Raw genomic sequence first — 15,099 nt, 5'->3', positions numbered from 1 at the left:
GGCTGTCCTGGAACTCACTCTGTAGACCAGGCTGGCCTCGAACTCAGAAATCCACCTGCCTCTGCCTCCCAAGTGCTGGGATTAAGGGCGTGCGCTACCACGTCCGGCCACTTTTATTATTCTTAAGCTTGTCAGAACACCAGCCTGCAAGGGAGAAAAATGTTATACCAAATTGCAAAAAAAAAAAAAAATCAGCTCTCTGTTTTTTATTCTTGGGGGAAAAAAAGATAGTGATGGTAGCCACCCAGAGTCAGCCTTTTAATTTTCGGGATAATATATGAGTTGTTTGCTTTAAATACCTTCTAGAAATTCATCTGAAGTGTTGTTTTGGAAAAGATTTATTCTTATTTTAGTTATGTGTTTCTGTGTGTCTGTGTTTGTGTATGCACACATAGTTTGAGTATGCACACGTATGTTTGAAGGCCCATGGTGGCCAGAAGAGTATGTCAGATCCTCTGGAGGTGATGTTACAGGTAGCTTTGAGCTGCTTTCTGTGGGTGTTAGTTCTGGAAGTCAGGGTCTCTGCAAAGAACAATATGCACTCTTAACCACTGAACCTTTTGTTCAGCCCCCAACCCATTACACTATTATTTAACTTGTAACGTGTATGTTTTGCCTGAATATATTTCTGTGACTATGCATGCCTGATGCCATCAGAGGCCAGAAGAGGGTGTCGAACCCTTTGGAGTTGGAGTTGAACTCATGTCCTCTGAAAGAGCAGCAAGTACTCTAACTACTGAGACATCTCTTCAGTCATACCTCTCCAGATCATTGGTGGTGCATGCCTTTAATCACAGCACCTGGGAGGCAGAGGCAGGCAGATCTCTATAAGTTTGAGGTCAGCCAGCTCTGTAGAGTGAGTTCTGGTACAGGCAAGGCTACACAGAGAAATTCTGTTTTGAAAAACTTAAAAACGTGTACAAGTGTTTTGTCTGCATGCGTGTATGTGCAGTGCATGCAGCCCTGGTCCCAAGAAGATCAGAAGAGGGCATTGGGTCCCCTGGAACTGGTGTCATACATGGGTGTGAACCATCACGTGGTTCACACTGAAGTTCAAGCTGAAGCCAGGTTCTTTGCTAGAGCAGCAAGTGCTCCCAATCACTCAAGCCTCCCAAGTTCTTCATTGTTTTTGTTTGTTTTTTGAGACAGGGTCTCTCTATGTAGTCTAGGCTGTTCTAGAGCTTACTATGTAGAGCAGGCTGGCCTTGAACTAACAGAGGTGCTTCTGCCTCTGCCTCCTGAGTGCTGGGATTAAAGTCCCATGCCTTCATGCTCAGCTGCAAGTTTATTGTTTTGAAGGAAGATTTTGGGTAATAGTATCATGTATCAGGTCTTGAAATTACAGTGTAATTATAGATTAGGCTGGTGTGGCGTCATGTCCTCCTGCCTCAACTCACAGTCCAGTTTTATAACAGTAAAGATGCCTTTTAAACATTTTGCCATACAGCTAGAAGGTGGTTAGACTGGAAGGAGAGCCTAGCAATTCTGACTACTACGTGCTGGGAACTGAACCTGGGTCCTCTGTCAGGGCAGCAAGTGCTATTAACTGTTCAGCCTTCTTTAGTGGATTATTTGCAGAATTAAGACACATTAAGGGCCAGAGAGATGGTTCAGTTGGTATAGTGCCTGTGTAGTGCCTGCCCTACAAGCATGAAGGCTTGAGTTTGGGTCCCCAGCACTCAAAATGCAGGTGCAGTTGTATGCATTTGTAACCCCAGTGTTGAGGAAGGGAGGGAGCTAGGTGGATCCCTGGCACTTATGACCACCAGCCTCCCCGAATGAATCACCCATCTGCTGCAGGTTCAATGAGAGAAACAATGTATGCACAGCTTTGATTCTGGAGCTTGGCATGTAGTAGGCATTATATAGTTGTTCCAGCTGCAATAATCTTTTTCAGAAAGTATACTAGAAAATTACATAGGGTTTTTGTTTTGTTTTTGAGACCGGGTCTTACTGTGTATCCCTGAGTGATCTGGAACTGCTATGTAAACCATGCTGGCCTTGTACTAACAGATCCTTCTGCCTCTGCCTCTGCTTCTTTTGCCTCTGATGGAATCAAAGGTATGCACCGCCATGTCCAGTCTGTTCTTTTTATTTGGTGAAAAATTTTGTAGGTGTTTACATCAGTTTTTAAGAGCATAAAAAGCTGGTCATGCTCTTAGCCAGTGCTTATGAAGCAGAGGCAGAAGGATCAGGAGTTAAAGGCTAGTTAGTCTCTGTTACATAGTTCCTGTTCAGCCTGCACTTCATGAGATCCTATCTCAGAAAATTAGGAGGGTTAAAAAAAAAGAGGTAGGGGCATCATAGATGCTGCTGCCTGTAACTCCAGCTCCAAGGGATTCAAGGCATGTGGTCCTTGAGGTCACTTGTACTCATGTCCACACACACACACACATAAAATACATCCGTGCACATGTATTTGGGGTGGGCTAGATGGCTCAGCTGTTAAGAACTCTTGTTGCTCTTGGAGAGGATCTGGGTGTGGCTCCCAGCAGCCACAGAGAGGCTCACAACCATCTGTAGCTCCAGTCGGAGGAGGATTCAAGAGTCTCCTCCTGAGCTTCAGGGGGCACCAGGCATGTACGTGGTATGCATGCATATACATGGGCAAAGCAGCCATTCACATAAAAGGATAAAGCACATGTTTAAAAATTATTTATTATATTGGTGTTCAGTTTAGTCCTCTAGCAGTTAGCACAAAAAGAAGCCTAGCAGAACCCCAGAATAAAGTTTAATCTAACGAGTGTTTACTGAACACCTGTGCATAGTTATAGGACAATAGTTCTTAACTTCTGCTTGGGCCACCATGCCCTTTGAGAAGTGTGGTGAGAGGTATGCAAAATTTCTGAGTGGTAGAAATGCATATAGGCACATGCACCATTTTAGGGGCTTTCCCTCTCTGAAGCTCATCTGGAGACCAAGATTAACTTTTGCTCTGGGAGTTGTTGAACTTGAGGTCTCCATCTTTTTGACTTTTGACAGAGGTGTCAGAGAATTCAGTAGTCTATTAAGAAAAAGGGTGCCAAAGCCAGTCATGGTGGCACATACCTTTAATCTTGACACTCAAGAGGCAGCGGCAGGCTGATCTCTGAGTTCAAGGCCAGCCTGGTCTACAAAGAGAGAGCCAGGGCTCTGTTACACAGAGTAACCCTGTCTCCAAAAAAACAAAATAAAAAAGGTCAGGTAACCCTCATGCAAAAGGATAAAGAATAAACTTGGATGTTTATATTTTATACCTGATAGAAAACAGGGATGAATAAAGAATAAACTTGAACCTATATATTTCATACCCGGTAGGCCAAATTCTGGTACAAATGGGAAAGGCTGAGGCAGGGGGATCTCTGAGTTCAAGGCCAGGGTGGTCTATAGAGTGAGTTCTAGGACAGCCAGAGCTATACAGAGAAATCCTGTTTTGAAAAACCAAAACCAAAACCAAAAGAAAAGAAATATAGTTTTGCATTTTAGTGGTTTACAAAGTAGAAGCTTGTTAAATATTTGAGTAGCCTTTGTGAAGTATGTTGATGATAATAATTTTTCTTGTGAATTTGGAGGGCCATTTAGAATGTTAAACAATATTTGTATTTCTTTGCTAATTTTAAAATAGAGAAGTAAGACCAATGTGCATAGCCGTGTCAGCTGCTCTGCAGAGCATCAAAGGCAAATGACAGTGACATAGTTTGTGCCCTCTCTCACATCTACCACATCTGCTGGTTGAGCTCCTACCAAGTGCAGAAAAGCAATGAGAGCTGCTGCTGTCTGCTTCAGAGCAACGCCAATCTGTTTATTATACTCAGGGGTTTCTGAAGCCAAAGGTCGTCTAATGCTGCTTTTCTTTTGGGTTTTGTTTTTCATCACAACTTATACTAGTAGATTTGAAACCAAGTTGGAAATGTCTTAGTACAGATTAAAAATTAGAAAACGTACCCATCTTCTTTTCAGTACCTGACAAAATCTGGTAATTTAGTTTGAACTGTGTTTATCAAAGTTATACTTGGGTTGCCTGATTTGCAACACTTGTTTCTAATCAAGTCATCTTGCAGAATTGTTAGCACACTCTAAAGATGGGAACGGCCTCTCTCCTCTCTGCCCCTGCGTTTCTTTGTTGAGATGGGTTTGCTAAGTAGTCCAGGATGGTCTCATGTTCCCCTTGCCTCAGACTCCCTAGGGCTGGGATTGAAGTGATGATTAGCAATTTCCCCTTATATTTAGGACAGTCTTCAATTTAAATATTGATTTTTATTTACATGTATTTGTGTGTGTCTGAGTGAATTTCATATGTGTGAGTTACCCTTGGAGGCTAGAGTTACAGGTGATTGAATATAAACCTCTCGACAAGAATGCTGGGAAATAACTCAGGTCCTGGAAGAGTAGAAAGTGTTGTAACTATAAGGCATTCCTCCAGTCCTAACTTTGAGTCAATCAGTCAGTATGCTTATTTATTTATTTTTGGGTTTTCTCTGTTAGCTCTGGCCAGGCTGGCCGGAACTCCGAGATTTGTCTTCCCTGCCTCCTGAGTGCCAGGATTTAAGGCCTGTACCATCACTGCTGGCCCACTCTTCAGTTTTAAAACGTTTGCTAGAGAATGACTTCTTGGCATTCTCAGTTTCTTAGTACGGTTAACAGCTTCTAGACTTGTTCTGTGAATTAAGCACATTGACTTTATTTATTTTCCTATGAGGCAGAGTCTCATATGTCCCAGGCTGTCGTGGAACTGAAAATGACCTTGAATTTGAGTTCCCTCTACTGCCTGTACCTTCCAAGTGCTGGTCCTATAGGAATGTATCACTCTGCCCAGCCATAATTTATTTATGTAAGCAGTCACACCTATTTACTGACTTATTAATGTATTGTGAGTGCATACGTGCCTGCCACAGTACATGTGTGGAGGTCAGAGGCAGCTTGGGAATTGAACTTAGGGTATCGGGGTTGGTGACGAGCACTTTTACCCACGGTGCCCTTATACTAGTTCTCCTGCCCCTGGCCCCTACTCCCACCTCTTCAGTGCTAGAGAGTGAACCTAAGCCTTACGGATTATAGACAAATACTTTATCCCGAGTTACATCCCACACCTGCATTTGGAGTTTTGTATGTATACTCCATTTTGAATATTTCTGGGGAAAATATCACTCGTCAGGCTTATGAAAGCTTAAAAATGTCTGGTGTGCTGGTCAAAGACTGTGTTTCTTTGACACACACACACACATTTTTTGGAACATTTTACTGATTGGGCTACTGTCATTGTCAGTCTCTGCAAGGGTAGATGCCGCAGGGACAGAGAACTGCTCTGTAGTGTCTGGCAGGTGTTACATTTTCCATGAATATTTGATGTGTGAATGAACTTTGTAATTCCAATAAAAAATATCAATAAGGTAAGAGTTACTGTCATTTTCCCGAGTAGCAGTTCTCAACTTGTGGATCACAGCCCCTTGGGGGTTGTTGAACAACCCTTTCACAGAAGTCACCAAAGACCACTGGAAAACATAGCTATTTACATTATGATTCGTAACAGTAGCAAAATTAGTTTGAAGTAGGAGTATGGTTGGGAAGGGTGAGAACTACTGCTGTAGGGCCGGAGAGATGCTCAGTGCTTAAGGGCACTTGCAGCTCCCAGTGCCCACATAGAGGCCCATAACCTTCCCATAATCCATTTCCAGGAGACACGCACACATACATGCAGGCTAAACACTCATTCTCATCAAATAAAATAAATTTATTAAAAATCGGTTTGTTCATGACTTTGTACTTAAATTATTAAAACATTTCATGTTTGGGTGTGGTGACAGTACTCAGAAGGCAGAGGCAGAGGATCCTGAGTCTGAGGTCTACATAGCCAATTCCAGACCAGTCAGGGCTGCATGTGAACCCTTGGATTATTTTAGTTTTCTCAGGATGGTAAGGTTGCCTATAGAAACATGGTCCTTTACTGTATTATATCATAGGTCTGGTTTTGGTTTGAACTTAAGTTACGTGACCACATAGATAGTTGAAATTTGATATTTTTGGATTAGAAATGATTTGTGAAATGTTAATCTCCAGATGAATGAGTACAACAATCCCAGTATATTAGTTGTGGTGAATGTCAGAATTCTGAAATACATCAGCACCATCAGTGTCAGACATTAGTTGCCCCACTCTAGCCAGTGTAAAGAGAGAGACCTCAGTGTTTCAAACCTGAATTAGATAATTATTTCCATGTTGTGTTCAGTTTTTGCTTTTATTTTTTTAAATTTTGTAATTTTTGGATCAGGGACCTGAAAATGTGTATGATGAGTATTTAAGGGACTCTGTTGTATCCTTTGATTTATCCCAGCCTTGTCACCTGGTGATTGATGGTAGTGCACCCCTTTAGTCCTAGCACTTGGAGGCAGAGGCAGGTGGATCTCTGAGTTTGAGGCCAGCCTGGTCTACAGAGTGAGGACTAGGACAGCCAGGGCTACACAGACACCCCCCACCCCCCCAAACAAACAGACAGACATTTGTTTGACTGTCGAGAAGAGCCTGTCAGGAAGAGTTATAGAGCCCTGGTTTTTCTTCCCGGCTGGGCTTCCTTTTTCTCTGCTCAGCTTGTGTTCTCTAAGGACAGACCAGAGCGCAGACAGATGGAGGCGCTGTGGGAATGGAGGGGCTTTTGTTTTGTTTGTGTTCTTCTCTGTCCTGTGTTGTTTCTTCTGAGCACTGCGCACTGATCCTGGTCTGTCCGAGGCATTGAGAAGTATTTAGTGGTGGCCCTAGTGGAAGGGAGTCTGGAGGGACCATAGAGCAGTTTTCTTCCCGGGACCGGTTACAGTTATGTCTCGTGTCCCGTGTAGTCAGTCGTCTCGCTCCACCTTTGTAGAGACCACACTTGGCTAGCTCATGGTGTCCTCCTCAGGGAGGTGCTTGAGGCAGTGCTAGACTTTGCTAAATCAGTAATGTCTGCTGTGTGTAGTGACAGTTTTGATTTCTAAAAAAAGTAATTCGTGTGGCTAAAAGCCAATTTTGAAGGAGAGGAAGTGGCCTACTAAAAGTGAAAGTTGTTTTTGTCTTTTGTAGCCAAAATATGGTAATGTGACACAAGAGTCAGGCGTCTAATATAGAGGTGAATTTTAAAAATTTAGTTCAGAATACTACACAGTGATAATTTAATATCTCTGTGTCCATCCGTGTCTCTCTGTGTGTGTCCGTCCTGAGGAAGACCCCTGGCGTCCTGCTGTTTCTCTTCACCCTATTCTTTTGAGATAGGGCCTTCCACTGAGCTGAGAGCTAGCCAGCCCCAGCAGTCCTCTTGTCTGTGCTCCCATCTCAGTGCTGGGCTTACACATGTGTGCACTCATGCTTGGATCTTTGTGTGGGTTTGGGGATTTGAACTTAGGCCCTCATGTTTGCATAGCATGCACTCTTACAGCTGAGTTGTCTCCCTACCATCTTCTTATATTTTCTTAAAACAAAAAGCAGCAAGTACAGTCATAGCAAAAATCCCAATCAAGGGTTTCCTGGGGGAGGGGTATAGTTGTATCTGGCGTAGTACTTATTATTATTATTATTATTATTTTTTTTTTTTAAAGATTTATTTATTTATTTATTTATTATATGTAAGTACACTGTAGCTGTCTTCAGACACTCCAGAAGAGGGCGTCAGATCTTGTTACGGATGGTTGTGAGCCACCATGTGGTTGCTGGGATTTGAACTCTGGACCTTTGGAAGAGCAGTCGGGTGCTCTTACCTACTGAGCCATCTCACCAGCCCTATTATTATTATTTTTAATTTATTTTTACATGTAAGTACACTGTAGCTGTCTTCAGACACTCCAGAAGAGGGCGTCAGATCTCGTTACAGATGGTTGTGAGCCACCATGTTGTTGCTGAGATTTGAACTCAGGACCTTAGGAAGAGCAGTCGGTGCTCTTAGCTGCTGAGCTGTCTCACCAGCCCTGGCCTGGTAGTTGTTACATAGCCCTGGCTGGCTTTGAACTTGGTAGTCCTGCCTTCAGCTTCCCCAGTGTGGTGACTGCATATGAACACCACCATGCCTAGCTGAAGAGTTTTTTTTTTTTTTGAGACAGGGTTTCTCTGTGTAGCCGTGGCTGTCCTGGAACTCACTTTGTAGACCAGGCTGACCTCGAACTCAGAAATCCTCCTGTCTCTGCCTCCCGAGTGCTGGGATTAAAGGCGTGCGCCACCACGCCCGGCTAAAGATTGTTTTAGTACTCATAATATTTATTTCGTTCAGCAATTTATATGTCCTCTTGCATTTTTTTTTTCTGTTTGTTTTTGTTTTTCTGAAATAAGTTCTCACTAATATAGTCTTTCCTGGAGCCCATTGTATAGACCAGGCTGGCTTTGAACTTACAGAGATCTGTCTGGTTCCAGGTACAAGGATTAAGGATGTGTACCACTACTGAAAAGTTTTTTTTTTTTAAACTTATTTTTATTTTATGTGTGTGGATGTTTCTGTCTGAATGTGTGTATGTGTACCATGTGACTACAGTGCCCTTAAGAGGCCAAGAGAAGGTGTTGGACTCTCTGGACCCAGAGTCACAGATGGTTGTTAGCCACCATGTGACTGCTGAGATGTGAACTTAGGTCCTTTGGAAGAGCAGCCAGTGCTCTTTAGCACTGAACCATCTCTATTCCATTTAAAAAATTTTTAGGTTAAACTGTATTTGGTCAGGGGGTAGAGATTAGCATCAAAGTGTAGTTCTGCTCGGGATGACCAAGACTGGTTTGGGTTGTTTAGATGTCCGTTAGATGAGAGCTACAACACTCTAAAGTTGACTGGATGTTTACTGATGAGATTCATAAGCTTTGGGTGTTCAGATACTTGCCCTATTTACTTGTTCCTCTGACACATCTAAAAGACCACAGTCACTTCTGGATCCTGCATAGCTGCAAGAACCTTTGGGGCATTCCTGCCATTCCAGGCATGAGTGCCCTTCCTGTTCCAGGCACCTCTCCAGGAAACTGACCTGGCATCACTCCTAAGATGCTGTGCAGAACACCTGCTCTGAGCTCTGCCTTTTAACCCTTTCTACTCTGTTTGGCTCATTCTTTTACCAAATATTCTACAGTTTTCTAGGCCCACCCTTGAATTTCTCTCTCTCTTTTTACTCTCTCTCTCGATTTTATTATTATTATATTTTATTACTTATTTAATTTATATTTCTTATTATTATGCTATTTATTTTTTATTATGTATATTGGTGTTTTGACTGCATGTATGTCTGTGTGAGGGTGTTAGATCCCCTGGAACTGGAGTTACAGACAGTTGTGAGCTGTCGTGAGGGTGCTGGGAATTGAACTTGGGTCCTCTGGAAGAGCAGGCTAGTGCTCTTAACTGCTGAGCCATCTCTCCAGCCCTAGATTTATTATTTTTATATTATGTATATGTGTGCATCTCTGTAGGATGTACTTGTGAGTTCATGTGCCTGTGGAGGCCAGAAGAGGACATCTGATCCCCTGGAGCTAGAGTTACAGGTGGTTGTGAGCCACCCTGCCTAAGTGCTGGGAATTGAATTCGGGTCTTCTGCAAGAGCAGCACACACTTTAACCACTGAGCCCCTTAGCACCTTCATCCTTGAATTTCTGTTTGGCCAGGACAAGGTTGTAGACAGCTGCTTCCTAGCTGCCCAGAACGGTGAGCTTTCCCTCCCACTGTGAGGCGGAGTGAGTCACGATTTGTTTCCATGTCTGCTCACTAAACCACACGTCCACTCCAACTTTCTGTTTTTAAGACAGGGACTTAACTCTGTGGTAGTTGGCTGGCATTGAACTTAAATTTCTTTTGCCTCAGCCTTCAGAGTGAAATTACAGGTAAGCATCACCGTGACTGGGAAACCTGTCTATATGGATGTATGGACATCATATTAGTCCACTTAGAAGGTCTTGTCATTGTCAGAATTGTAAAAGTAAATTTTTTTTTAAGATTTATTTATTATATGTACACTGTAGCTGTTTTCAGACACACCAGAAGAGGGCACCAGATCTCATTGCGGATGGTTGAGAACCACCATGTGGTTGCTGGGATTTGAACTCAGGATCTTCAGAAGAGCAGTCTTAACAGCTGAGCCATCTCTCCAGCCCCGTAAAAGTAAATTTAAAAAGTAATTTCTTTTTCTTGGGTTGGCTAGATTAATTATCGAGAAAAGGCACTTGCTACCAAGCCTGTTGACCTGAGTTTGATTCCTGAGACCCATGCTATGGAAGGAGAGAAGTGACTCCTGAAAGTTGTCCTTGGACCTCCACAGATGTGTGCCCACGTACATACATATTCACGCATACAGAAGAAATAAATGTGAAAAAAGAGTTAGCTCCTTTTTAACTCACCACTCAGCAGAACTTCCACTGGCAGCTGAGCGAGGGCCTTGGCCCTTTATTTGGTGTATGACTTGGCTTGTTCTGCATTTCATTAAGGCGTTAAACTCGTGCAATACTAGACAGGAAGTGTCACTCACTCAGGAGAGTAAGGTGACACCGCTCGATGAGCCAGGTTGCTCACACCTTGCCTGTTTATGCTTAAGGCCTCACAGTCTCGCAGTGGAGACAGTCAGCCCTACACAGGGGTGCAATAGCTTCCATTCTAGTGAAGCGTTTGCAGAGTGTAGATTTAGTGTATGTATATTAAGATAGATGAGGGTGCTGTGATTTCTCTACCTTTGTGTCTGGGGATTGAGGAGTAGTAGGCTGGAGTGAGAGAAAAGGACTAACTAAGCAGACAAAGTACAGGGCAGACTTTCCTACACGTGCATGACTGCCCTGCCAGTTGCTTCATTCTCAATATTTTGTTTTCTTTAATCTGTGGTGTTAAAAAAACAAGTTGAAAACCAGGACCCTGATTATCATAATTTTTTTGTTTGTTTCTTTTTGTGCATGTATGTATAGGTGTGGAAGTCAGGACAAAGTGTGGGAGTTGGTTCCCTCCTTTCCTTGTGTAGACTTCAGGGATAGAACAGAGGTCCTTGGGCGGACAGCAGCTGTCTTTACCCTCCAAGCTATCTTGCTTGCTTCCTAAATATTAACTTACGGTTTTGCTGGTTCTGTGGAGTCACTGGCATCATCTCTGTCCTTTCCTTTTTCTTCCCTTTGTGTTTCTAAGAAATCTCCACTGTTTGAAGAATCACCGTACCATTTTAAAGAGCGAAACTGGTTAGAAACTGTCATTTCCTTCAGAAGCAATAAAGTAGTCAGCCTCAAGCCCAGTTCTTGGCAAATTATACATATGACTGGGGCTTTCTTTATTGCCCTATTCTTCACCACTTGACACAGATGTCTCTTTAGGAGTCTTATAGCCAAGGGCTATAGGCTTGTTTTATTCACTTTCTTTAAAAATTTATTATTATTATTATTATTATTATTATTATTATTATTATTATTATTATTGTGTGTGTGTGTGTGTGTGTGTGTGTGTGTGTGATGTTTATGTGGGAGCACATGTGCCACATGTATATGGAGGTCAGAGGACAACCTACAGAGTCACTTCTTTGTTCCCACCTTTCCTTGGGCTCCAGAGACTGAGCTCAGCTTTCCCTTGCTGAGCCATTGTATTGGCTTCCTGTTTATTCATTTATTTGTTTATTTTTGAGACAGAGGCTCTTGTATCCCAGACTAGTCTGGAACTTTCTGTGTAACTAAGACTGGTCTTGAACTCCAGCTTCTACCCCTTGATTATAGGCACATGCCACCAACATGGCAGCGATACTTTGTAGACTTAGATTTAGTTAATAAATTAGAACCTTTTATATAGTGGGAGAGCTGGAAAGAAAGATTTGAGATCCTATATTTTTGCTTATAAATGGTTTAAAAAATGGGATATTTCAGTGGTGTGACTGGATAATATCTCAAAATGAAGTGAAGCTTTTTTGCTGAGCCAAAATGATAAGAGATGCGTGTTTAAACTTTATAAAGGGTAGGTATAATGAATTGCATTTCGCTTATCAGAAAACAGATTGAGATACTAATGAATTGTACAAGATCACACAAGTAGATTGAACCTAGGCTTCTTGATTCTAAGGCTTGTTCCTTTCTATAGTTGTTTCTTCATAACTAAATTAGAGAAAGGTAGGGGTTGGGTGTGTGGTGCACCTATATCCCCAGCTTTGGGGGTGAGGGCAGAAGCAGGTGATCTCTTATGAGTGGAGGCCAGTCGGGCCTATATAGTGAGTTCCTGTACAGCCCGGCTGTACAGGATCTTGTCTGAAAACCAAATAAAAATAAAAAAGGGAAGGGACGGACAATATGTATGTAAATAATAAGGAAACCGAGTGCTTTTAATGTTCAGTTATATTGTAAAGGTTTTGTATAATTAATTCAAATTCTGTAGTTTAACCCAGGGTCGAGTAATGAAAGAGCATATTACAATAAATAGGTACTAGTCTTTCTTTTTAGAGTTTGAGAAGAATTATGTAGAGAAAAATCTTTCAACATTCTTAGTTTTTCAGAATGATCTGGGTTGTATAAATCCTGTGGCTGGGGGTGGTACTGAGCAGAGTCTTTTCATGTGCCTGGGATGATGGGATTGGTATGTGTGTCTGCAGTTACTGCCTGCTTCCTGCCTGTTAGAACCCTGCTGTCATTGTCAAACAACCATTTTTAAAATGGTTTGTTTATTTATTATTATTATTATTATTATTTTTTTTGTGTGTGTGTGTGTGTATGTCTGTATACTTGTGTGAGTTTATGTACATCACGTGCATGCAGGCGACTACAGAGGCCAGAGGGCATATGACCCTCTGGTGTCAGATGGTGGTTATAAGTCATTTAACTCAGGTCTCTTGCAAGAGCAATAAGTGCTATAACCACTCAGCCATCTATCTCTTCAGACCCTTTATTATTATTATTATTATTATTAATAATCATTATTATTTAATTAATTTATTTTTGAGACAGGGTTTTTCTGTATAGCCCTGGCTGTCCTGGAACTCACTCTGTAGACCAGGCTGGCCTCAAACTCAGAGATTCACCTGCTTCTGCCTCCAAAGTACTCGGGTTAAAGGTGTGCGCCACCACCACCACCAGGCAAAGATTTTACTTGTTTATTTTTGCCCTTTTTTTTGTTATATTCTAAGGATTATTATTACCTTACATTAGAAAAATTATTTTTGATTCAGATAATTTTGTCAGATGGCTTTATTTATAAAAAGGGTGCTGCTGAGTATAGATGACCTTGCTTTGGAGAGATGGCTTGGGTGAGACCACTTGAATAAGGTTGTCCTGTTAGTGACTGAAATTAGAATGTTACATATTTAATATTTACATATTTCCTCTTCTGTTTTTAGGACATTCGGAAATTCTTTGGGGTTATATCAAGTGGAAAAAAGCCTGTAAACGAGACAGTAAAAAATGAGAAGACAAAAGCGTCGGAAGGAACTGTCAAAGGAAAGAAGGGAATCAAGGAAGCCAAGGTCAGTTTGTATATGTGAGCTGTCCAGTGAACTCTGCTCCTACCCTTGTAAGTGTGGACTGCTGACAAGTTCAGTACACTGAGGAGGAAGAAGGTAACAGGCTAATCTGTCTAGCAAACCCTGTTGTCCCCTCCCCAAGCTCCTTTTTTAGTTGTTAAACTTTGCAGTTTTGGTCTGGAGAGTTGGCTCAGCGACTAAGAGCACAGGGTGTTTTCCTGTATGGCCCAGGTTTGATTTCTAGTACATGGTGGCTCACAGCCATTTGTAACTCCATGTAACAGTCTGGAGCCTTCGTCTGGCCTCCATAGGCATCAGGAATACACATGGCACAGACTTGTATGCAGGCAAAATGCCTACATGCATTAAAAACAGTAACAACAACAAACAGAACCAAACTAACAAAACCTTTCCTTTTTAAGGTCAAAATTTGCCATCTGTGGTGACATAGCATATTCTGGGAAGATGAACTGAGTGAGGCAGAACATAACAACAACAACAACAAAACCAAACAACAGCAAAAAACAAAACAAAACAAAGCAGATTTGCTCATAGAGACATAAGAACCTATCCTCAGGTAGATACTGTTAGACTCAGGATGAGGCCTTGCAGGAAAGAGTCAGTCTCTGTCTTTTGGACCAGAGAAGGTCAGCTATGCTGCTGTAGAATGTAGAAAATGACTACAATGGTGTATCTGAATTAATACTATTGCATTGTATTTAACTTGTAAGAGGTTTATGATTCCGTAAGTTAATTTATCAGTATTATGTGCTATATGTGCACGTTTATCTTCCACAATTGATTGTAATTTTTATTTTAACAGTTATGTATTTTAAAGAAGTTATAAGGAAGAGCTGGGTGGTGGTGGTGGCACTCGCCCTTAATCCCAGCACCCTGGAGGCAGAGATAGGTGGATCTCCAAGTTTAAGGCTAGCCTGGTCTATAGTTCTAGGAAAGCAAGGGCTACATAGAGAAACCCTGTCTGAAAAACAAACAAACAAACAAACAACAACAACAAAAGAGTACAAAGAAGAATGTTCTTTTAAATTCTGTATACATATCTGGTGCTCTTCATTTCTCACTGAAGAACTGAGTTTTCTTCTGATACTATTTTTGCAACTTGAAGAATTTTCTTTAAAATTCTTGTAGTGTAGTTTGTTTCCGACAGAAACTGTAAGTGTATATAAGAGTCAATTTTGTATTCATCTTAAAGGACATTTTTGCTGGGTATGAAATTTTGAGTTGCCAGTCTTCTGTTTTGATCCTTTAAAGATGTTCCTCTGTGCTTTGCATGGTTGAACTTGCCTTGTAGCTGAGGTTGACCTTGACCTTGACCTTGACCTCTGGTCCTCAGGCTTCAACTTCCTGAGTGGAGGCTACAGAACTATAGGTGTGAGCTAGCACACCTGGTCACTCCTAAATTACAAATCCATAGATTGTTAGTAGTGCCTCAGTGATCATTGAGACTTGTTCCTTTTTTATTGATTGTTCTTTTAGACTACACTTTTTAGAGAAAGAGTTAACTGTTACTTAGGCTTGTCCTAAACTCGTGGGATCAAGTGATGTTCCCGAGACCTGGGACCACCACATGAACTCTTTTACTCTTCAGTTTCATTGACTCTTCTTCATTGCCAGCTTTCTTTTAAGAGTATCTTTAAGCCGGGTGTGGTGGCGCATGCCTTTAATCCCAGCACTTGGGAGGCAGAGGCAGGCGGATTTCTGAGTT

At 41.8% G+C, this 15,099-nt stretch overlaps 1 protein-coding gene across 4 annotated transcripts in view; it reads left to right on the top strand.

The window, feature by feature from the left end:
* The window catches only part of Rfc1 (replication factor C subunit 1), a 71,237-nt gene that overhangs the window by 1,254 nt on the left and 54,884 nt on the right, over nucleotides 1-15,099 (top strand). For all 4 annotated transcript variants that reach the window (XM_021210414.2, XM_029544953.1, XM_021210413.2 and 1 more), the window contains exon 2: nucleotides 13,251-13,376. In XM_021210414.2, the coding sequence (XP_021066073.1) occupies nucleotides 13,251-13,376 (126 nt within the window). The remainder of the gene's footprint in view (nucleotides 1-13,250; nucleotides 13,377-15,099) is intronic.

Source organism: Mus pahari, chromosome 13 (assembly GCF_900095145.1).
Source record: "Mus pahari chromosome 13, PAHARI_EIJ_v1.1, whole genome shotgun sequence".
Taxonomy (NCBI): domain Eukaryota; kingdom Metazoa; phylum Chordata; class Mammalia; order Rodentia; family Muridae; genus Mus; species Mus pahari.
Note: the sequence above shows the minus strand (reverse complement) of the source record. Positions and strands in the feature narration are given on the sequence as shown.